The 25,087-nt window shown below is 34.8% G+C and overlaps 1 protein-coding gene across 19 annotated transcripts in view; it reads right to left on the bottom strand.

Annotated features, from left to right (window-relative positions):
* Positions 1–25,087, bottom strand: part of OSBPL9 (oxysterol binding protein like 9) — a 113,225-nt gene that overhangs the window by 21,727 nt on the left and 66,411 nt on the right. For 10 of the 19 annotated variants that reach the window (XM_036447259.2, XM_036447258.2, XM_036447261.2 and 7 more), the window contains 7 exons: positions 21,599–21,694; positions 20,367–20,414; positions 19,277–19,306; positions 18,448–18,498; positions 8,006–8,044; positions 5,322–5,412; positions 3,983–4,087 (listed from right to left, as the gene is read on the bottom strand). In XM_036447259.2, coding sequence (XP_036303152.1) covers positions 3,983–4,087; positions 5,322–5,412; positions 8,006–8,044; positions 18,448–18,498; positions 19,277–19,306; positions 20,367–20,414; positions 21,599–21,694 — 460 coding nt within the window. Of the gene's footprint in view, positions 1–3,982; positions 4,088–5,321; positions 5,413–8,005; positions 8,045–18,447; positions 18,499–19,276; positions 19,307–20,280; positions 20,302–20,366; positions 20,415–21,598; positions 21,695–23,918; positions 24,032–25,087 lie in introns of those variants that run through there. The other 9 variants (XM_036447255.2, XM_045584595.1, XM_036447253.2 and 6 more) reach the window with 6 other exon arrangements.

The raw sequence follows: 25,087 nt of genomic DNA, 5'->3' as shown, positions 1-25,087 counted from the left end.
GAAAAACACAGGGCTACTATGGAAAGAATGGAGAAAAGGAAGAGACCAGGAGGAGCATCTGTCTATTCTTCCAAAGTTCAAATAAGAAAACGGAAATTAACAGACATCTGTCTTTGTGTTGACCATCTGCTTCATTGTCTGGTAATAAAGTAATAAGCCATAAAAGTATCAATAGGCGCAATGAAGACCTGAGATAAACTCAACAAAGGTTTATTGAGCACCTAAAGACTATCAGGCGCCCTAGCCGATGTGGCTCATTATATAGTGTTGGCCTGCAGACTGAAGGGCCCCAAGGTTTGATTCCAGTCAAGGGCACATGCCTGGGTTTCGGGCTTGATCCCCAGTAGGAGGCGGGCAGGAGGCAGCCAATCAATGATTCTTTCTCTCATCATTGATGTTTCTATCTCTCCTCTCCCTTCCTCTCTGAAATCAACCAATCAGTCAATAAAGGCTATTAGGCAATTTATGCCAAACGGCTACAGGTGCCTGGTGGAAATTAAATTTAAGTCACTGACAGCCATCTAAAAGCCAAGGCTATAGTTCTAGAAAAAATTGAGAGCAGCAGCAATAAAAATGAATCCAGAGCCACACATGCATGTTTAGTCTATTCCCAATAGTTAGAGCACATCCCCATGCCACTTCAGCTGCCTTGTTTACAAAGATACTTTAAAAACATAATACAAGCCGAAACCGGTTTGGCTCAGTGGTAGAGCGTCGGTCTGCGGACTGAAGGGTCCCAGGTTCGATTCCGGTCAAGGGCATGTACGTTGGCTGCGGGCGCATCCCCAATGGGGGATGTGCAGGAGGCGGCTGGTCGATGTTTCTCTCTCATCGATGTTTCTGGCTCTCTCTCTCTCCCCCTTCCTCTCTGTAAAAAAATCAATAAAATATATATTAAAAAAAACAAACAAAAAAAAAACAACATAACATAAATGGCCAAAACCGGTTTGGCCCAGTGGATAGAGCGTAGGCCTGCAGACTGAGGGGTCCCGGGTTCGATTCTGGTCAAGGGCATGTACCTGGGTTGCCGGCACGTCCCCGGTAGGGGGCGTGCAAGAGGCAGCTGATCAATGACTCTCTCTCATAGATGTTTCTAACTCTCTATCTCTCTCTCCCTTCCTCTCTGTAAAAAATCAATAAAATATATTAAAAAACAAAAAAAAACAACAAAACATAACACAAATGTTTGCCAACTAAAAAGGCAGTGATACTTATTGTGGAAATGCCAAAGATAGTTCCTCTTAGCAAATCTTTTAATTCTCTCTCCCTACCCGCCTCCCCAACAGAGAGCAATAAGATGAGAAACTTTATCCCAACAACAAAAAAAGACCAGGAATTAAAATGATTAAAATGCAAATACTCGAGGTAATTACTCCAGGTAAAATGTGTCCAAGAAGAAAATGAGTTTGAATGGGAACTGCAAACGAAAGAACTGAGTTTTCCTTATGAAAGAAAAGGATAATATTTGTTTTCCCAATTGTTCCATATTTCTTTTTTGTATTAGTAAAAGAGGTAAAGGAAAGAAAGATGAAAAAAAAAATGAAGAAATTAGGCTGAAATAAAAAAGACTTAAATTAGATACTAATTTAAATTTAAAATTTCTTTAAATACACCAACTCAAAGATATGTTTAGAATATCTTCCTCTGAAATAATTTATCCTAAATTATTACTACTTATAATTAATTATCTTAAAGTAAACATACATAAGAAAGAGAACTCATTTTTTCAAAGTTTCTAACTAGTTTATATCTCCAAAAAGGGCAAATTTTGGCTGTGGTTTTAACATTCTGACATAATCAACAACATAGCACACAGGTAGTTTTTAAAATGAGCATGAGGTTGCCCTGGGTTGGTGGCTCAGTTGGTTAGAGCGTTGTTCTATACACCAAAAGGTTTCAGGTTTGATTCTGATCAGGGCACATACCTAAATTTCAGGTTTAATCCTGGGCATGCACGGGGGGCAACCGATTTATGTTTCCCTCTCTCTCTCTCTCTCTCTCTCTCTCTCTTTCTCTCTCTCTGAAATTAAGAAACATATGCTTCGGTGAGGATTTCTTAAAAAAAGTGAACGAGACTTTGGCACTGATAATGAAATACAGAAAAAGTCAAATAAAACATTCAACCTCATTATTCAAATTGCTTATCAGTATTTCCCCAAGAGCTTCAAATAAATCTATTGTTGCTTTCTTTCTTTCAAAATTCAGAAACCTCTGCTAGTAAATATTAAAAACCGAAGTAATAGTACCAGCACCTTTTCTAATTCAAATTTCAAAATAGGCTAAAAGCACAAGGAAATTTTTCATTATCACGCGGTGAGAGTATTGCCCAGGAAAGAAATCTGTGAGCTCATCTCTATCTTCTCAAGAGTGGTTTGGCCTCCGGGTGCAACAGAGACAAAAGTACTAAGTGACTCCTTGAGTATGACTGGCAGGTCCCTCAACATATATCGATTTCATTTTAAAACAAGGACTAAATCTAATACTAACATTGATAGCATTCCTGTAAATTAGAGATAAAATAATGACTATAAGTCTAAATGAAACAAGGACTAAATCTAATACTAATACTGATAGCATTCCTGTAAATTAGAGATAAAATAGTTACCATACTAGAAGTCTAAATGAATTAAGAACATGCAAACTAAAATAAAGTATCCCTTTTTGTCTATAAAATTGGTAAAAATATGATTGATAAATCCTAAACAACAACAACAAAACAACACCCACACATATGTAAATTTAAGAATCTCAAACTGCAGAGAATTTTTTGAGTTTATTTGAACCGCACTGACAACAAGTGCACGAAAGTAAAATATAAATTTATTGAGAAAATCCTCCAAGGAATCGCAGCTTTGCAGCTTATTTATACATTAGAATCAAAGATGACATAGGGAGGGTTATATGAGACCCACTAGTGGTATAGATTAGGCAGGCGGGGGAAAAAAAAGTGGGGAAATCTCTGGAGAAATACTTCTTTTACGTTCAAGATAGCTAATAATTAACATTTATGGCACATGGAGATGGTGTGGGAGGAACAAAGTAACAATGAGTTTTGTGGTCTCTGCTCTGCTGTGGTGGGTGTGTAGTCTGTGGAGTTCAGATATAGAAAATTACTCTGACATTCCAAGGGTATGTTATCTTAGATGCCAAAAGACAGTAACAGGCTTATTTTAAGGTAAAGGTTGACCTTTGTCAAGAAAGCTACAGGCCTAAGATGTGATCACCTGACATGACTCACTTCTAATTAGGAATTTTTATGTTCAGAGCATCCTGTGGTTTTACTCTTGGTCTGAGTTTGTAAGCCCACCATGCAATCCTCCCCTAATATTGTCAGATTTGGTATGTAGCCCCTTTTTTGACCATTCATGCTTAAAGTTGTTATACAAGGATATTTCACTTAAATTTTGCTAATAGTAAGAAAATATTGGAAATAACCTAAATGTCCATCAGTGGAAAAAGAGCTAATACCTATTTAGGTAGCTGTAAAAAGAATGTTAGAACTGTATGAAAATGAAAAGCTCTCTAAATGTTCTCTGTTAAATGAAAAAAGAAAGTCACAGAAACACAAGATCTCATTTAGGTTAAAAAAAAATAATAATAAAAATACAAAGCATAGGTATATGTATACACACGTACACAAATGACAGAGTAAAGATTTTCAGCTTTTGTTCTCTATGCTTCATATTTTCTGATTACTGAGAAAGTATTCAGTCTAACTTGAGTAGTTTTCAAGAGTCAAATAAACCATACAGTAAACAAAAAAAACAAAATCCTTTAATATTCTACTTTAAATTTTAATTTTACTAAAGCTTCTGGTTAAATCATAAAGTACTTTATGTACAGAACTGTAATAGCAAAGATATGTTATCTCCAACAGAAAGATACAACACATTTCTTCAGCCTTTCCCCATTAGTAAGCAAATACAAATCTTAAATGTAAACGGGGAGTTATAAGAAGTAAAGGAATTATATAAATCTGTACCTGTACTATTTGGTGTTGGAGTCTGATGATGTCCCAAGGTAGCTAATACAGGTCCAACTGGTAGGGAAGATGGACGCTGCTCTGATTTACACAACTGAGCAGATTCTAGGAGATTTGAACATGTGAAATAAATTAGAGAAATAGCCTAAACATAACTCTGTTAACTGGAATTGTGTGGGATTCATAAGCCCAAAGATCAGCAATTTCTAAAACTATATTCTATTAAGTCAACTTCCATTCTACTCCTCTCTGACATCCCATCCCCTTTAAACTCAAGACACTAGTCCTGATAGGCCAGTATCTCAGTACAACTGCTCTGTAAAAACATCAAACACTTCTGATGATAAAGTGTTTCCAAGCATCAAACCATATAATATCTGGGGGCAGGTTATCTCCTTTTTAGTCCATGAGAGATGTTATCTCATTCTCTTAAGGACATATAAACATTCAGAAAAAGATTTCACATACTCATAAGTAGTTTTTAAAAAGTCATTTATTTTTTCCACTACCATCTCTGACTGAACCATGTCATTATTAAGAACACGATTACGCCCTAGCTGGTTTGGCTCAGTGGAACATCAGCCTGTGGATGGAAGGGTCCCGGGTTCAATTCTGGTTAAGGGCATATGTCTGGGTTGCAGGCTCCACCCTGGCCCGGGGGTCTGGTTGGGCTCATGCAGGAGGCAACCAATCGATTGTTATTCTCACATCAATATTTCTCTCTGTCTTTCCCTCTCTCTTCCACTTTCTCTAAAAAAATCAATGGAAAAATATCCTCAGGTGAGGATTTTTTTAAAAAAAGAACAGAGTTATATTGGATGTAACAAAAAAGTCAAAGAAATCAATTTAGCTGGTAACACTACTTATTACTCTATACTTAAAAAACACAAGTCTATTTAATTGGTAGACATAACAAATTTTATTCTTCCCTTTCTCATTATCTTAAAGCTCACCACAAAGAAACCATTTGTATTATTCAAAGCTATAAAGAATATCCCAAAATAGAATATTCCTGGATTGCCTTCAAGCAGATCAAGGTATATTAGTTCCCTTGGTGGCCATAAATCCTGAGTCATAGCATTCTGTCCCATCAGCTAATCCAGGTCTTACTAACCATGTCTATTTTCCATCTCACTCTGAAAACCGAAAGCCCTTTCATTGTACGTAAAAAGCCCCAATATTTAAAATACTATCATTTTCCAGTTCATTTTCGGCTGTATGTTTTTATTTTTATTTATTAAAAGAAAAAGAAAGAGCCCTCAAAGATTACTACAACAGTCATACAAATTATGTTTTTTCTCAGCAACGAGTCTGTGAAACATTTTTCCAAATACTATACCTGGAGGTAAGACAGACTGGGAAGGCATTGTGTTGATCACAGGTTCCAAGGGACTAGGTTGATATATTGCATCTACAGGATTAATAGTACTCTGAGATAAAGAAACACATTATAGTTATTTTTAATTAAATGCCCTTTCAACACTGACCCTCCCAAATGTATGAAATTGCCCATATTTCTGACAGCAAAGTCCTGAAGGTAGCTATATAGATAGGCCGATGAAAATACAAAGAGGAGATGAAACAGCTTTTCTATGCATAAGTTTAAGTTTCTCATTATTATTATTATTATTATTATTATTATTATTATTTTAAAAGCAATAGTAAGGAGGAAAAATGAACGAATGAATTTCTGTATTATAGGAAGGTAAAGCTAAATGGAAAAACTTGGTAAGAGTTATATAATGGTGTGGCAAGATTTCAGGAAGCCAAAACAATAACCTCTCAATTCAATTGAATTCAGTGCTTCTCAAATTTTAAATTCACCACAAACATTGTTTCTCTATCTGCTAAAGAGAAATGCTCTCTTGCTTTGGTGTTAGAAAGTATTACACCTATGTCTAGCTAATGTACCAGCACCAGAGGATCTTTTCTTTCCATTCCATACTGCTGCCACCTCCCTCCTATCACTGTCTACTGCATACACAGGCACATAGTTTTACAATCACTCAAGGCAAAGAGATGTATCGTCTATTTGAAATGAGTGTGTGTGGGAAGATTTTTTTTTTTTAGGATTTGAAAAACATAAACACATAGTTATGATTTTTGGAGAGAGAAAAAGTTCAGGTTTCTCTGATTCCAAACCAAGAAATTATTCTGCAGTATAACATTTTAAAAACAAGACTCCATAGCTTACTGGTGCATTTTTACATGAAGAAATTGAGGATTTCAAACAAAGGTCTCTGCCAGAGTAAGGCTTAGATCCACCACTTAGAAAAGGCTACACTAAGCCCAGGGACACAGAGAACAGTTCAGTGAAGGCCTGGGGTGGGATGGGAACAATAAAAGTAATTAGTCAATCAACTTCAAGCTAAAATATGTCAACTTACATTCTACAACTTGCTTTCAAATGAATTTGCCGAGTGTGAGAAATGTAAACAAATGATAATCTATAGCCCTAATCTCTTGTGACATTAACAAACTCATGCAATATATAATTATATATACATAAATGTACGTATAACTAACACTATGGGGTACTGTGAGCTCAGTCTGCACCTTATAAACCTTCTGAGGTAGAACTAATAACTTTTCTTCCAGAGGAAACTAAAACTCTAAGGTTAAGTAACTTGTCTAAGGTCACAGCTAGTGAATGGCAAGGCTAGGTCCTAGCAGTCTAGGTCCAAGGCCCTAAATCCTTTCTTTCTTAAAAATAAAAACTCAAGGAAAAATGCAATCATCCCCAAACAAATGATTTAAATGTTTGTTTTCTGCAAGTTTAGATTTCCTATAGTTAGGGAATCTAGGTGTTTTAATTGCAAATGATCAAACATTTTTTGAATGCTTTCTAAAACTATTTTTTAACATAATCAAAAGTAACTAGTTTTGGTTAGAGGGAAAAGAGATAAAGCAATTGACAATATGATTTTCCTTAGGGTCTTTGGGGACCATGAAATGCTAGACAACATATACAGTCTTTTTCCATGAGGCTTACAAACTTATTTGATCTCAGGAAGAAAGATTATATTACATTGCATTTATACCACGTAATTGTATTATAGCATCATGATTCAAACTTTGAACTCACATTGTGAAAAGAGAAATAAAAATTCTAATGTGTTTAATTCAAATTTTAAAAATATTTCTTTTATCTTTGCTTTCTTAAAAATATGCAAACATCATGGATATTTAAGTGTTGTTTTTTTTTTCATTTTAACCCAAATATAAAGAAAACATCTTTTTAAGTATAATCATGAGATGGCTTTGAAGATTCCAGATTTCAGACAAGTGTCATTTGTCAAGTCTTAAGACAAAGAAAAGACTGCTTCAGAAACACAGTCTGAACAGAAGTCACTGAGTTACCATAAAACTAGGGTAGCTCAAACTACAAACCTTTAATCTCTAATTTTTATTTCCAGCTGGAAACAATAACATTTTCTTTTCTTTATAGAGAGGAAGTTGAACATAAGGGAAGAGTAAAAAAATAAACCAAGGAGGAGGAAAGATGTCTGTAAATCAAAAAGTTTATGTGCCAACAAAAAAGCAATAATACCACAGTATCAATGCTAGTTAACACACACACACACACACACACACAGATGAGAAAATAAATCTATAAACATATTTAAATAGATTAAGATGTGTCTCAATATACCCTTCCCCCTCTGCTTTCATTTGAGAACAAAGTTGACTAGAAATGCAGCATTGTGAGTTATGCCTTATTTAGTCATAAAAGATGCATATTCATACCATGATTAATCCTTCAAGTTAACACATGCAAAGTGATTCAATCTGGACCGACATTTAGAAAAATTTTAAGATCAACGTTTCCCCTCCAAATGATTGCTGAAAGATGGGCAACTTTAGGAGCTCAAGGAAAATTGCAAGAGTCAACAACAAAAAGCAATGAGTAGGTGAAAAGAAGAATTTGCGTTGAAAAAGAAGAAGAAATTCAGGCTTCTCCTGACATAACTGGTTATAATGCTCTGCAGAATTAAAGGGAAACAAAGATTAGATTAAACTTACTATAATTCCATCTGCGTGCTTCTCCGAATTACACTGGTCCTTAAGGAGAAATGTTAAAAATATTAACTTCATTCTCTCATTTAAGCAACTCCTGTGTATTTTCTTCCCTATTACCGTATTTTTCGGACCATAAGACGCACTCTTTTCCCCCCAGAAGAGGGGGAAAAAAGTCCCTGCGTATTATGGTCCACATATAGCCTACACATATACTTAAAAAAAAAAAGTTTTTTTACTTGCCCGGCTCTGTGTGGTCTCTGTGTGCTTGCCCGGCTCTAAAATGGTTCTAAATGCTGCTGTTTACTTTACAGGGTTGATTACATGTGTTTATGACTGTGAACATAAAATATTTTAGGACACTATTTGTTTCAGAATCTTTTTTTCTTCATTTCCCTTCTCTAAAAACTGGTGCGTCTTATGGTCCGGAGCGTCTTATGGTCCGAAAAATACGGTAAGTAAGCTTATTTTATCAGGTAATGAACAATGTTAGAAAACTACTTTTTTGCTTCCACTAAGATTTTAATTCCATTTGTACATTCCTAACCAAACATAATTTTATCACTGGCTACACAATAATCAACACCAACAGCAAGGCAATTATTTTTCCTTGTAAGCATTTAATTAAGATCATTGTAGAAATATCCTATTGAACTGTATATTCTCCTTGGTACCAATGATTAAATGTAGATATGCTAATTTAGGATTGAAGACAATATTTCTGGGTTCAATTTTATAGTAAATGCCCCAAACTCTAACTGTACTTTTTAATTTTTTATTGTACTTTAAAGGTATGACAATCGTGTACCCTTAAAAACAGACTAGACACCATTTCCCATATTCGGACTGCTGGCCCAACAATTATACTTTTCTAAATAGATTACTGATTTTGCTTTCAGTAAACATAATCATTATATTCATGGAAATGATGATATAGGAGCTAACTCATTTATTCCATCAACTCTATAAGGTAGGTACTACCTTTTTTTAAAAATATATTTTTATTGATTTCAGAGAGGAGGGGAGAAGGAGAGAGAAATATCACTGATGAGAATAATGGATCAGCTGCCTCTTGCATGCCCCCTACTGGGGATCAAGCCTGGAACCTGGGCATGTGCCCTTGACCAGAATCGACCTGGGACCCTTCAGTCCACAAGCTGATGCTCTATCCACTAGCCAAACCAGCTAGGGCAGTAGATAGTATCTTAATCCTTAGGTATTTGGGGGTGACAGTGGTGGAAAGTTAACTACCCATTATTGTTTTTACTCAGACAGCATATTTAAACTTTAAATAAAACTAATGCGAGTTTTAACTTCATATAATCAGGAAGTTTTCAAGTGTTAACAGAAACTAATATTTGGTCTTAGTTTTAAAAATAATGGCCAAGTTTTATTTTATTTATTGATAACTTTTATTTTTTAATTACTGAGCTTACTCAGAAATCTACATATGGAAGGGTGAAACAAGAGCAATTTGAAAATTTGAGGATGCTTTTTAATAAATTTTTTAAGTGTATGTACAGAAAAGAATTAACAATGCTAGCCAAAAATAGCTATCCTTAGAAAAGCCTGCTTGTCTAGTTGTTTTGGCTGGTGTCAAGGAAATTCTGTTTCAGGAGGGTTTCCACTACCCTAACTGATAAGGGTAGCTGACTGTTGCCTAAACAATACTGTTTATTTTGAACACTTGCTTTCGTTCTGGAAGTCTGGAATCTTGGTAAATGCAAAATAGAGCTTATGTGACAAACCTCCAATAAAAACCTTGGGTGTTGAAAAAGCAAACATATAGCATCTTGCGTTTTGAATCTCGGATGAACTTCCCTGATAAACAACCATCACATGTGCTGCACATGCTGAATTACTCCACCGGAAGAAGACTCTTGGAAGCTTGTGCCTGGTTTCCTCCGATTCTGCCCCATGTGCTTTCTACCTTTGCTGAGTTTGCGGTAATATATCATAGCTCTGGGCATACTCAGTGTCTTATAAGTCCACCAAGTAAATCACCAAACTATGTGGTTTTGTGAACCTTTGACTCAATGCATATCTTTTGTATATATCTGAGAATAACTGCATTTTGATACCTACATAATTCATGTTGGGATTTCCCCCTTTATTTGCACAACTGAATTAACTATACATTGAGATTACCCAAAGTTTCAGAAATTTTAATAGAATCAGTTGAAAATAAACTATTGAGAACTAAATAGAAAGAAATTTAGTTTCTTATTCAGGTGATACTTTAATTTACTTTTAGCTTTCCCCTATTAATTTCTGAATATTAAAAATTATTTTTCCAAAGGACTTCTTAGTAATATTATATAGTTGTGGTAGATTAAATTTTTCAAAAATGGCCTCAACATGATAAGAATTCCTGTCTCCTACCCTTGAAACTGGGTGGGCTTTGTAACAGTCTCTATTAATAAGTATAGCAGAAGTGACTATGGGTGACTTCTGCAACAGGTCATGGAAATGCCACAACCGTTTACCTTGTTTTCTTAGAACCCAGCTACCACATGTGAGAAAGCCCAAGTGGCAGTGAAGAGGACTATATGGAGAAGAACCCAGACCCCCAGCCAATTTCCTAGGTATGCATCATGCTGAAAGTGGGTTCTCTGACCTCCCTCTTCATTACTCTCCCCCCGCTCAATCAAGCCACATAAGTGACACTGCATAAAGCAGAAACAAGTCTTGAGGCCTATTCAAATTAAAGATTTGGGAGCAAAACAAATTATGGTGCCTTTTTAAGACACTGAGCTTGGGAGTGCTTTGTTATGCAGCAATAGAACACTCATATATTCTATTACATTATCTAAGAAAAGCACCACTTATAATTCTGATTTAATTTTTAAAAAAACTTAAATATATGACCATTTGCCCCCAAAATGTTCTTGATTAGTAATGCATGCTATTTATAGAGAATTTTACATTGGTTTTTATAATTTTTGTTACTATTGTTTGTCATTTAAGGCGGAGTCAAATCTATATAAACCCACTGACTATCAAATGCCTTACTGTCAATCCATTCCCATCATGAACTTTAGGGAGTTTGTTCTATTACTTAAAAAGGCTTACACTCCCCACTCGCCCACCCCAACTTCCACCTTTCTTTTTGTTGTTATTTGTTGTTTTGGAAGTAAACCACAAATTACCTTTTATTGGGATCAGTTAATGCTAAATCTCAAGTATTATTGAACCAAAGATTCAATTGAATTCAATATGAATCATGTAAATGAAACAAAGAAATGGTCCAAAGCTACTTCCCACTTAAATTATGTTGTAAGTGCTTATTAAATCCTTAATACAATAGCTATTCTCTTCTCTGGACATACCAGCATGCCTGTGTTCTAGAAGTATGACAGTGAACACATAATTTGGGAAGACTTTTGATCAAAATTGCACTCTAATTATTTTTAAAACCATGCATACCCCCCAAGAAATATACATGAAATATATCCCCATCTTTCTAATGAAGCAATGTAGTTTAGTGAATATTTTTAAATTATGTACTTATAAATTTACTATAAAATAAATTTTCTAATTCAAGTTTGATGAGATTCAACAAATTCAGCTGTGACAACTGAATATCCACATGAAAAAAATAAGTACATTTGGACCCTGTACCTCATACCACAAAGATTAACTCAAAGTGGGTCATAGACCTAAATGTAAGAGCTAAAACTATAAAACTCTTAGAGAAAAACACAGCACTAAGTCCTAGTGACCTTGGATTAGGCAATGATTTCTAAAGCCATCAAATGCACAAGTCGCAGAAGATTGGTAAGTTGGACTTCATGAAAATTTAAAAATTGCATGCTTCTAAAGATAGCTGTATCAAGAAAGTGAAAGACAACTCAAAGACTTAAAAATCTATAAATCACATATCCAATAAGGACTTGTATGCAAAATATGAAAAATCATTCTTACAACTTAATAAACAACACAACTAAAAAATGGGTAAAGAATTTGAAAAGATATTTCTCCAAAGATGATGTATGATTGTTAACAGGAACATGAAAAGATGTTCAACATCATTATTCTTCACAGAAATGCAAATGAAAACCACAATGAGATACCACTACAATGACTGTAATAAAAAAGACAATAATAAATGTTGATGGGAATGTGGAAAAAATGGAACCCTTATACATTGCCAGGGGGAAAGTAAAATGATATGGCTGCTTTGGGAAATGTTTATCAGTTTCTTAAGAAGTTATACAGAGTTACCATATGACCCAGAAATACCACTCTTAGGTATATACTGAAGAGAAATGAAAGTATATATCCATACAAAAACATTATAGGCAAATGGTCATAACAGCAGTATTCATTATGGCCCCCAAAATGAAAACAATCTAATTATTCATCAACTGATGAATGGATAAACAAAACATAGTGTATCCATTCAATGAAATATTCAGCAATAAAAAGAAATTAAGTCCTGATACATGGATGAACCTTTAAAACATGCTAAGTGAAAAAAGCCAGTCACAAAGGACTACATGATTTATGATACTAAATACATGAAATATCCAAAATAGGCAAATTTAGAGACAGAAAGCAGATCAGTGATTGATGGAGATTGGAAGAAGCACAGGGTAGTGAGAAGTATAGCAAAACAGTGCCTAACAGTCATGTTATTTCTTTCGAGGTGATAAAAATGTGCTAAAATTAGACTACGGTGATGGTTGCACAACTTTGTAATTACACTAAAAACCACCCTATATAATAAAACACTAATATGCAAATTGACTAAACAGAATGACCATTTGCTATTATGTGCACTGACTACTCAATGCAGGAACTGCCTCTAATTGGGGACAGCTCTTGCATTGAGCATCTGCTGGCAGAGGGTGGAGCCGGCCAGTGGGTGGCACCAGGCCATTAGCCAAGGTGGGTGCCAGCAGAACCCCCCATCACCCTGCCCACTGGCTACCCTACAGAGGGCCCTGATCACTGGCCAGTCCTAGGGACTCTACCCTATTGGGAACAGGCTCTTAGATCTAAAAATTAAAAACTGACAAGGCTACTCTAAAACCTTTTTCTAACACTGAAAAAGCAGAATGATGCAGCAATGACATGCATGGCCTCTGGCTTGCACATTTTGTTCAGCCCTGATTCTGACACTTATAACTGTGTGACAAAGCCAATTACTTAACTTCTCTCTGCTTCAGTTTTTCCACCCATAAGATGGGGAAATGGTACTACTGCCTCAGAAGGATCATGCTATATACTACTTTTTATAATCAGGGCAAGAAAATGTAGCTGCCCATACAACAGCAAGATGCCTTTCACCTGTATGAAAAGTATAGTCACTGGTGCATGCAGTGTCCTGGATTGTGAGAGGGATGTCCAACTGCTGGTTAAGATCTGACATCCCCCAGGGGTTCTCGATTGTGAGAGGATGCAGGCTAGGCTACGGGACCTCCCCGCAATCCCTGTGCATAAAATTCGTGCACCGAGCCTCTAGTTAAAGTATATTCTTTAAATTAGTGAACCTTATGGTATATAAATTATATATCAATAAACTTTAATGAATACATATTAATGAAAATATAAAGTCTATGCAGAAAATTGTTCTAAAGAGAGAACCTGGGATCTAAGGGCAATTTAAATATACAGTCTATTTTATAAGTATCTAGTGACCACTTACTTCTGAAAGGATAATATAGACCTGTGCTGCCGAAACCGGTTTGGCTCAGTGGATAGAGCGTCAGCCTTCGGACTGAAAGGTCCCGGGTCCGATTCTGGTCAAGGGCATGTACCTGGGTTACGGGCAGATCCCCAGTAGGAGGTGTGCAAGAGGCAACTGATCGATGATTCTCTCTCATCGATGTTTCTAACTCTCTATCCCTCTCCTTTCCTCACTGTAAAAAAATCAATAAAATATATTAAAAAACAAAAAAACAATATAGACCTGTGCTGTCCAGTTTGGTAGTCGCTAAGTCACAAGTAGCTATTGAGCACTTAAAGTATGGGCAGGTTCACAGTGTAAAGTAAACCTAGAATTAGTAAAGACTTAGTACAAAAAACAAAACACCAAAACCAAATATCCCACAAAAAAAAGCCCACAAAGATTATGAACTATCTCATTAATTTTCACACTGAGTTGTCATATTATTATGATCTCTGAACGCAAAATAATATGGTCACTGTGTGTGTGTGTGTGTGTGTGTATTAGAGGCCTGCTGCATAAATTTGTGCATAGGTGGGGTCAGGTCAGCCTGGCCAGGGGGAAGGAACATTGGCAGTTGGCTGGCCTGCCTGCAGGTCAAACTCCTGATCGAGGGGACAGTTTGCATATTAGCCTTTTATTATACAGGATATACACTGGGTGGCCAGATTATTATGTGTTCAGAGATCATAATAATCTGACCACTCAGTGTATATTAATGATATGTTAAAATGATATTTTGGACATACTTGGTTAAATAAACTACATTAATAAAATTAATTTTGTTTATATAGTTGTAGGATATGTTCATATCAACTAATCTTTTTAAAAATATATATTTTTTTATTTGATTTTAGAAAGGAAGGAGGGAGAGAGAAATATCAATGATGAGAGAGAATCCTTGATTGGCTGCCTCCTGCATGCGTCACACAGGGGATTGAATCCACAACATATGCCTTGACCACGGAATTGTACCATGACCTCCATGGTTCTTAGGCAGACGCTCAACCACTGAGCTATACAGGCTGGGCTCACCTAATCTTGATGAAGAGCTGGTCAAGTCCTCAACTGTAGGATCCTCCCAGATTAGGTGTACCGGTTAATAACAGTGGATTTTGTAATCAAAGAAAGCACAATAATTTCAAGAGAAACATCAAAAGTGCTTTATTCAAAGAATATCCATCACTAGCTACAGATTTTCGGGTAATTTATGGATACCGTCCCAATAAAAATTTGTTTTGAGGCAAACCATTCAGAGATCCAATTTTCCACTTCATATGTTTTGAAATGCTGCTCAGAAAGTGCGTGTGCCGTCAATTGGAACAAGTGGTAATCTGAAGGAGCAAGGTCTGGTGAATACATCAGGTTAATACTTCCCAGGCAAGATCTTTTTTTTTTTTTTTTTTATGTTACAAAAAGACACTAGCTTTAATACTTAAAAACAACAACTATGTTTTGATTTTTTTAAATTGATTATGGTCTCACATAATTGTCCTTATTCCCCCATTCCCATCCCAAACCCCTCCCTAGATATGCGCCTCCCCCCACCCCCGTTGTCCATGGCCACTGACTAGGCCCATATGTATGCACACAAATCCTTTGGTTGATCTCTGCCCCTTACCCTCATCCTCCCTTACTTTCCCTCCAGGCAAGATCTTTTAACTGGTTTTAAAGTGTGTGATGGTACGTCATCATGAGGCAAAGCTACTTTGCTATGTCTACTGGAACATTCTAGTCATTTCACGATCAAAGCATGGTTCAAACAGATTATTTGTTGTCGGTAGTGATCAGTATTAACGATTTCACCTCTTTTAGAAGCTCAGAATACAAATATTCCTGATCCCACCAAACACAGAGCATTGTCTTCTTTCTGAAGCGATTTGGCCTTGATGTTGATGGTTGACCTGGATCAATCCATGATTTTGTGTATTTGGGATTCTCAAAATAAATCCACTTTTCATTGCCAATCACAATTCGATGCAAAAAGACTTCCTTTTGTGTCGTTGAAGCAAAATTTTACCGATGACTCTTCGGTTTTTCATTTATCTTTCGTTCAGTTGATGTGGCACCCATTTTTCTTCCTTTAAAATCTTTCCCATTGCTTGTAAACGGTCGGAAATTGTTTGCTGAGCAACATTTAATCTTTCTGCAAGTTGTTTTTTAGTTTGACATGCTTCTTCATCCAATAATGCTTGTAATTGTTGGTCTTCAAACTTTTTCGGTTGACCTGGATGTTCTTTATCTTTCACATTGAAATCATCACTTTTAAAGCATTTAAACCAGCGTTCACAAGTATCTTGAGATGGAGCATGTTCACTATAAGCTTTCCGAAATATATGATAACTTTCGGCAGCACTTTTCTTCAAAATTAAATATGAATTAAAACTTCCTACAAATGCTCTTTTTTGGGCATGAAATTTGACATTAAAAAAAAATATATATTTTAATGATTTTTTATAGAGAGGAAGGGAGAAGGATAGAGAGTTAGAAACATCGATGAAAGATAAACATGGATCAGCTGCCTCCTGCACATCTCCTCTTGGGGATGTGCTGCAACCAAGGTACATGGCCTTAACTGGAATTGAACCTGGGACCTTTCAGTCCACAGGCCAATGTTCTATCCACTGAGCCAAACTGGTCAAGGCAAATTTGACATTTTTAAATGTAAAAATATCTATGATGTTAACACCTTCAGCAAATTTGACATATGAAGTTTTAGGCTAATTTTAGGCTCTTGCCCTGGATAAAATGGTCAATACAACAAAATAACATACCGTATTTTTCGGACCATAAGACGCACTTTTTCCCCCCCAGAAGTGGGGGGGGGAAAGTCCCTGCGTCTTATGGTCCAAATATAGCCTACACATAGACTTAAAAAAAAAAAAAGTTTTTTTACTTGCCCAGCTCTGTGTGGTCTCTGTGTGCTTGCCCGGCTCTAAAATGGTTCTAAATGCTGTTTACTTTACAGGGTTGATTACATGTGTTTATGACTGTGATGTTGGGTGTTAATGCACATAAAATATTTTAGGACACTATTTGTTTCAGAATCTTTTTTTCTTCATTTCCTTTCTCTAAAAACTGGTGCGTCTTATGGTCCGGAGCGTCTTATGGTCCGAAAAATACGGTACATATCAAATTGCATATATATCAAATAACATACATATCAAACTGCCTATAATTACATATGTGTAACTCCATCTATTGAAAAAATCCGCATTATTAACCAGTACACCTATAATCTCTGCTTTGCTCTTCTCCTGCCCCTCACTTCCTCTGCAGTTCTCTATGAGTGGTCACTAGCTATCTCTATTGGTATACAGGAAGAAATAAGTCTAACACAGCCCACCTGAAAATCCCACTGAACAAGTGGTGCTCAGGCTTTGCTACATAGTAAAACCTCCCAGAAATTTTAAACTCCCAATGCCAAGTGATATCTCATACCAATTGTAACAGAATATGAGAGATGGGTAGCCAGGTATCAGAACTGTTAAAGATGCCCAGGGTGACTCCAATGTGCAGCAAAAAGTTTGGGAACCAATGCTCTAATAATTATTTAGAATTTCTAAGATGAAAGATCCAAAACTGGTAGGAGCTTAAACTTCTACCCATAGCATGTTGGCTCTAATTAGCTAATACTAAACTGACCCAGAATAATAAAAGTATCAAATCAGCTATCTTCTTATATCCCTTTGGGGGTTTTATAAGGTAATATTTCAAACTAGCTGATTCCAATATTTTATTATCCTACTAGAAGAATAGTCCTCCAAAGTGGCTAGTATATCAATCTATATTTCCATCAGTATTAGATGGAAGTTTTCCCATTTTTACCAGCATGTGACAATGTCATTTAAAATTTTATGCCATACTAAAATTATTTAATTTAACTGACATTTATTTAGGACTTGTTGTATACCTGCTATAGGGGCATTAAAATTGCTAATTCGTTTAAGTCTCAAACCATCATTAAGAGTACAGGTACTATTGTTATCCACATTTTACATAGGAGATCAAAGCACAGAGAGGGTGAATAAACTTCTCCTGCGGTGAAGCAAGGAATCAAACGCATGCACCTAAAAATAATATAATGCTGCCTCCCATTTTTATTTTAAACCCCCATATCTTACTTAATCAGTTTAAAATAGTCAGATTTACACAGATTAATTTATAAGGCACAACAGAAATGTGGCTAAAAAAAATCACACATACAGTGAAAAGACTAAACCATGTAACCATGAAAAATTATGTATTAGAAAAATTCATTCAAAATTCACAATTATTTATCAGGCCCCCACTATGTGGCAGACAACCGTTCTAGGCACTGAGGAAAGAGTGCCATTGTGGGTAACACAGTGATAGTATGAACAATAATTCAAAATATATTTTATTTCATGAATACTGAACAGCAATTTTAAATTGTGGTTCATTAATGTAGTTTAGTATCAGAAAAAAATCTATAACAATTTTAAAAAATATATCTTGATTATGCTCTTCATTATAAATGAGAAAAAGACATCTACTGAAATTTAATTACTTTTCTTGTTAAAAGAAACATTTTTTTGTTAAAGGTTTTGCAAACTATGTCCCCATTTCAAGCAGGCACGTGCTAATAGGTAACATCCAAACACAATAGCTGTTCAATAGTACCAGGAACCCAACAATACAATTTACTGGAGAAAGGTACACATTTCAGAACTGAGATTTTGGCTTTTAAAGAAAAACATAATTACAATTTTTAAATGACATTAATACCAAGTAATCCAAAGTAAAATTTACTTACTTTAGCAATCTGCAGCAACACAATGCAGTGTTTAATTGATTCTACCATGCTCTATAAAAACAAAACACTAATTTTAGGCTCTTGCCCTGGATAAAATGGTCAAATGGTGTTAAAGCTCAATATATAAAAATGAATTAAAATATACAGGGTTTAAGGTCTATACTATAAAAGCAACACCCTCTCTGGATATCCAGTGGGTTTTAATATGCTGATAGTGTCAAATGAAGTTGTTATTAGCAATTCTACGAATTGTTAAGGAATGCCAAAAAATGTTAACCTAGACTGAATAATATCTAAATGATCTTCAACACTTTAAACTGAATTAACTTCCAAATTCTTAGATCAACAGCTGGCAACCCACCGTAAATTTCTATAACATCCATTCAAGACTTTTATGGAATTATGGAGAGTAAGGATCCTATCAAAATATTGGTGAACGTGGAATACTATTTTGCCTGTTTTTAAATGCAAATCTTAATAGTAGACCATTATATAATGTCAGAAAACTGTGACATTAGAAAACTTGAATTATGATATATTTTAATTTAAAAAAGAGAATACATGCTGTGGATATATGACACCTTTTATCCAAGGATCTCAAATAGACAAGACCAGAAAAAGATAAAATGGCACACAAAGTCAATTTCAATTAGAGGAATTATTCATTTAAATTCCTTTAAAAAACAATAGTTATTAAAATACCCTTGCAAAAATTCATAAAACTAAATTTTAAGTTGCCCTTATTAATAAGAGGAGCAGCTTAAAATAGAAATAACATTTCAAAGTACTTTTTAACACAAAGGCAGAATTTATGAAACACATAACTTACATTTGTTGTCTCTTTGAGAGTCTCAATTTTCTGTGAAAAATAATGTTTAAACAGAAATAATCAGAAGCACAAAGAGGTATGACTGTTTTTTTACTGGTTAGTCATTTAAAGAATTTTACCAAAATGTACTCATTACTCTGAGTTCAGGTAGGCTGGGAAGGGAGTACTTTTGGTTAGACCTCGTGTTTTTCTTTTTTTTTTAATTTAAATCAAATATTTAGTTTAAGAATTCAGACATTTTATGAATTAGATCCTCAAATAAAATCATGTGATTCCATTAATAACTTGTAAAAATAATGTAAAACTTTTATTCCTTACATAAAATAAGTTTTTTCTATAAATCCACTTTGTGATTTTAAAATATTTATTTTAGAATCACCTCAAATTTTGCTAAGCTGTTTAAAAATGACATGGTACTAAATTCTAAAACTAAGACTGGAAGGCGAGCCAAACATGAAATACTGCTATAACCAAGTGTAAAAGCCAAATGCAAGACTATGGTCAACAGAAGTGGAAACAAAGTTGCATTAGGAAAATTAGTCATAGATAGAAAAAATGTAAATTAGAAAAAGAAAATAATATTCAAACTATAAAGTAGCTGTTAGAAATCCAGTAGCAGGACTAAAATTAAAGCAACACTTATTTTGTTTACTCATGTGTGGCTTCTTGTTTATTCTGAAAATTCTTGACGGTTGGTTTAATATTTGAAATTACCCCATGTAAATTTAATAACTTTCTACCTTCAACGTGATACCTGAAGAGAAAAAAAAACTTACTCCTAGGAAGGTGGTACTTATAAAAAGAGTATCATATTAAAATTTTGTGCATTGCCCTTTTGTTTAGTTATGAAACCATGTAAAAATTCAGCACAAAACTCCCCTTGAAAGCTATGTGGCAGTAATATTATAATAGGTCAATAGCAGTCAATAACACTGAGGTCCTTCTGTTATTTCTCCAAAATGCTCTTCAATTTAAAACATTTTAAGTAAAAGTCATGAGGTTACCTTTCTCTGTTCATCATCTTTGCAGTGTGTCATAAAAAAGCTACAGGATTAAAAAAGATGATTATAGAGTAAAATCATGAAGTTACCTTTCTCTGTTCATCATCTTTGCAGTTTTGAAGTTTGTCATCAAAAAGCTACAGGATTAAAAGAATGATTATAGAATTTAGCCATGTTACTACATTGGGCACATTTACTAAACATAGAAAAGCGAAGTTTAGTTCTTACGCACACTTCTTCTAAGGATGATTTATATGTATTTTCAAAATAACATTTTTTTCAAGGCATTGTACCAATTCAAATTTCACTGCATTATTTTAAATGGTTGGGATTAATTACACTGGTGAAATCACAAATAAAATGTGACTTTTAAGAACTTAAAATAATAATTCAAACCTAAGTTTTTTCTACTTTGTCCTTCAAGTTTATCAACACCTCTTTTTTCTTCCCAGGACCTCTGGCTATATTTAATTTTAAAGTAGAAATAGAAGAAGACAATTTCAATAATAAAGAAAGTAGAGAATCACTTCTCCCAATCCCCACGTCCCAGTTTGAAAAAGGAAGGCCTGCCTAGCCGATTTGGCTCAATGGACGGAAAGGTCCCAAGTTCCATTCTGATCAAGGGCACATGCCTGCTCAATCTCCAGCCCTGGTTGTGGCACATGTAGGAGGCAACCAATTGATATTTCTCTCTCTCCCTGTCTCTCCCCCTCCTTTTTACTCTCTCTAAAAATTTAAACAAAAGCAAGACTTTAGATATAAAGCTACTTAAAGTTTACCACTTTCACAGAATTTAAAAAAAAAAATATATATATATATATATTATTGATTTTCCACAGAGAGGAAGGAAGAGGGATAGAGAGCTAGAAATGTCAATGAGAGAGAAACATTGACCAGCTGCCTCCTGCACACCCCCTGCTGGGGATGTACCCGCAACCAATGTACATGCCCTTGACCAGAATCGAACCTGGAACCTTTCAGTCCGCAGACCAATTCTGAGCCAAACAGGTTTTGGCTGCTTTCACAGAATTTTTAAACAGAATGTGAAACTAATCTTGTCTTGCTTTCTTCTTATTATGTCTATTTACCTTTTTATTGACCAAAAAAGTACATTATGTACATATACCATTTACCAATATTACTATATTTAAAGATTTTTGAAATTAAGTCACCAATATCTTTTAATAAGTCAGCTTTAAAAATTAGTGAAGAATCATAGTATTGTAAATTAATATCAAATCAATAACCGTTTTTACTCAAAAATCAAGCTCAGTAACATCTGCTACTTTAGATCAATTCAATATATAAACGAATGCCATACCTTTAATTGTTCTATCAAGATTTGTAGGTAAGCATCAGCCTCTGTAAGTTTCTTATCAAAGTCTTGGACGCTAGGAACAAATCCTGAATCCAAACCCTTGAGAAAAAGAAAATTTACAATAAATCTAGCAGTACCTAAGCAACACTTAATAGTACAAAAGATACTTTATCATCACACATGATATTATAATTTTAAAATAAAAAAAGTAAATACAGTACTTTTACACAAATTTCTTTTGAAATTACTTAAATTCTCTAAGGACAATGGTACATCAAATCTCCTCATGAACTTCTAGCACTTCTCCCTTGTCATCAATTAACATGTGCTGGTGCTCAAATTCAGATTCATCGTGCTATTCAGAATCACTTTCTTTTCTCCCAAAATGCCCCATAAAGGCTCCCAGTCACCTCCAGAGCAATGTAGTAATGCAGCTAAAAGAACATACACAAAACAACCTCCATTACCTATTTTCCCTCTACTTTTTGTTCAGTCCATCCCTTCAGTCCTTTAATCTTAACTTCATATTCTCACTACTTAGTTCTCCAGGGCCTTAACCCACCTCATTAGTTCTGTTTTCCTCCTCCTCCTATTTAAAAGAAAAAAAAATAATAACCTAAAAATTCTTACTTTGTCTAAGAAGAGTACTGTAAGTGAAAGTGACAACACTTCTGTCTTAATCAAGTTCCCTACTCACTTTCACCCTTGGCGTAAACACTACACTCTGGACAAGGCGTAAATGTTTATTTATTTAGAGGACCCATTTATTTTTCAGTTTAACAGTCTGATATTTGCATGTCCTACTTTTTGTACCCTAAAATTTGTAAGTTCTAAGAGCATGGGATTCCTATTTTTTTAACTCTCCTTACTCAAAAGAAACTTTTGAATTCTTAAATTATCTCTTATATGAAAAACATCAATTGTGGGTGTAAAAGACAAAACAGCTGAAGTTTGAACAAGACTATCAGCTTGCCATATATGCATGCTCAGATGTCCTGCAGTTAAACTGGGAAATAAGGGTCTGGAACCACTAATATCACATTCCAATCCAGCCACAAAACTCTGTAAATGGGTGAAAAATAGTGGGTCAACCTACTATATACTTGACTCTCACTTGTCATATCTTCCCTACCTTTGGCCAACATATAATGATCATTTTCACATTCTTCATTTTGGTAAACTGAGGTCAGAATTCTCTTTTTATTACACCAATTCCTCATCTTTGCATAATACCTTAACCACTACTGAAGCACTTCCACAGCCATTATCTTAAACACCAGATTGAATGATATAGTATTATGGAAACACCAATGGGCTGGCAAACCTGGTTTCTAACTGCAGCTCAGTCACTAACAGGTGTTGTGTCTCTCTAAGCTGCTGTTTTCTTACCTGACAAATATAGGTGGCCTCTCCTACTAATATTAATGTGGCAGCTACTACCTCTATTAAGAACATATTGTTACTAACACTATCAATTACTACTATTAGTATTGTTGCTCTTCCTAAACTGAAATTTAAATTCTGAATCAAAACAATAAAAACAAAACAAAACAAAAACCTATTTAGTCCAAGGGAAAATCAATGCATTTTCTTTTTCAAATTCAAAGGCAATAAATTGCCTATATTTTACATACATGCCTACATTTTTACATGTATGTAAAGAAACTGCTTGAAATTAGTATTGGAAAGCCTCTTCCCAATGAGAGATGTCATATATAAAAACAAAACATAAGGGGGAAAAATCATAAACTATGTATGCAAAATCCAGATATATTTATAAAAGTGTGGCTAAGTAGCTTCATTTTCAAAGGTAACTCAAAAAGCTTCCTATTAGAAACACTTATTATGTGCAGTATGATAATAACAGGTGTGGAAAGGAAGGATAAATCTCACATTTCAGAGTGACTGTTATACTATTCTTAGAAAGGAGTAAGTTATTTCCATGTTACTGTACCATCCCCTAACCCCCACCCCAAAAAATTAGGACTGCTTGGCTTGGTTTTTGTTTTGTTTTACAAAGCAATATAATATTATCAATAATTTAATGATAAAACCCAGTTAAAATCAGCTAAATACATTGTTCTTGTTTAACGGCACATTCAAAATGAATAAAAGGTGAAGCATCTTAGAAAGTGATTTCTAAGAACTTTCCCTCTTTTGAATCCACTTAGAACTACCATTGTAAAATCTAATTAACCTACCCTTTTAAACAATCCTTACCACTAAAAGTCTCTAGTTAATACACAGAAACAAATTAGATTCAAATTACTGAGATTTAAACCCACATAAATTAATTCTTCAAAAACAACCCTTTGAACTTCACCTTGGCTCTTTTCTCAGTCCTACCTCTAGTCTGCCACAACATTCCTACACTGTCAGAATAAACTCCAAATGGCACAACATCCAAGTCAAAGATCTACTCAGCAACCCATCTTTCTGTATAAAATGTATGATAGAAGGTTTATTACAACAGTTATTAGCTTAAAATCTCAGAACTGGCCTAAACTCCTCTGCACAGTCATCCATAAATCTTTGGTGTACTTTAAAAAGAAAATCTACATATACAGTTGCCCACATGCAATCAATAAAATGACATTTACAAATTTATCAGTAACATAGACAAAGCGTTTACAAATTTATCAGTAACACAGACAAGGAACAGATAGTAATTTTCTCAAATCTTGAAAAATGCACTAGAAGAAATACAACTTTTCACTATAAATTGACTTATAGTACATAGATAGAATCAAAGCCACCTAGTTCAACCTCCCACTCATAGAAGTGACTTTTATAATATCTTTGAAAGTCATCTAATATCTTTGCTTGAGTATCTAAATACAAGGAACTTATTACCTCCTAACAAACTTTTTCATAAGAATTCTCTAAAGTCATAACTGCTCCTCTTTCCATTCAGCATTTACAATGTAAGATTCAACACTTATTTATATCCTCTTTAGTGGAGTTTGATTTTAAAACCGATCATAAAAAATACAATATAGTCCTTTACTATGTTAATAGTGGTCTGTCTTTGAAAATAACTTAGAACATGGCAGACTCTTTAAGACAGTGTGACTTCATACTTCAAATTAATTAAACAACCTATATATTTTAAATAAATCTCAATCTGCAGGTTGAGAATCAAGCAGATGTACTTTCTGGTACTCTACTCACCTTATTGAACATCTATCACATTTTATCTAAGTTAAATATTTAAGTAATTGACTTATCAAATAAACTCCATGAGGGCGGGAACTGTGCCATTCAACAATATACCTCCAGGACTAGCTCAGTGTTAATGACTGTTGTGGCACTGACTAAAGCCATGTGGCAAATACTAGTGCCATGGTAGCCATCTTCTTTATGACCATCTCTCTTTAGCCTTTCTGTTCTCGCTCCCCTTCCCTTTTCCAACTTCCTCTCTCTCTTCACATCTTTCTTTTCTTCTCATTTGTCTATGTCCTTCAGCAGTGACTGAGGTGATTCTGTAGCACT

Source organism: Pipistrellus kuhlii, unplaced genomic scaffold (assembly GCF_014108245.1).
Source record: "Pipistrellus kuhlii isolate mPipKuh1 unplaced genomic scaffold, mPipKuh1.p scaffold_m20_p_2, whole genome shotgun sequence".
Lineage (NCBI taxonomy): Eukaryota > Metazoa > Chordata > Mammalia > Chiroptera > Vespertilionidae > Pipistrellus > Pipistrellus kuhlii.
The sequence above is the reverse complement of the archived record's forward strand: the minus strand, read 5'-3'. Positions and strand labels throughout refer to the sequence as shown.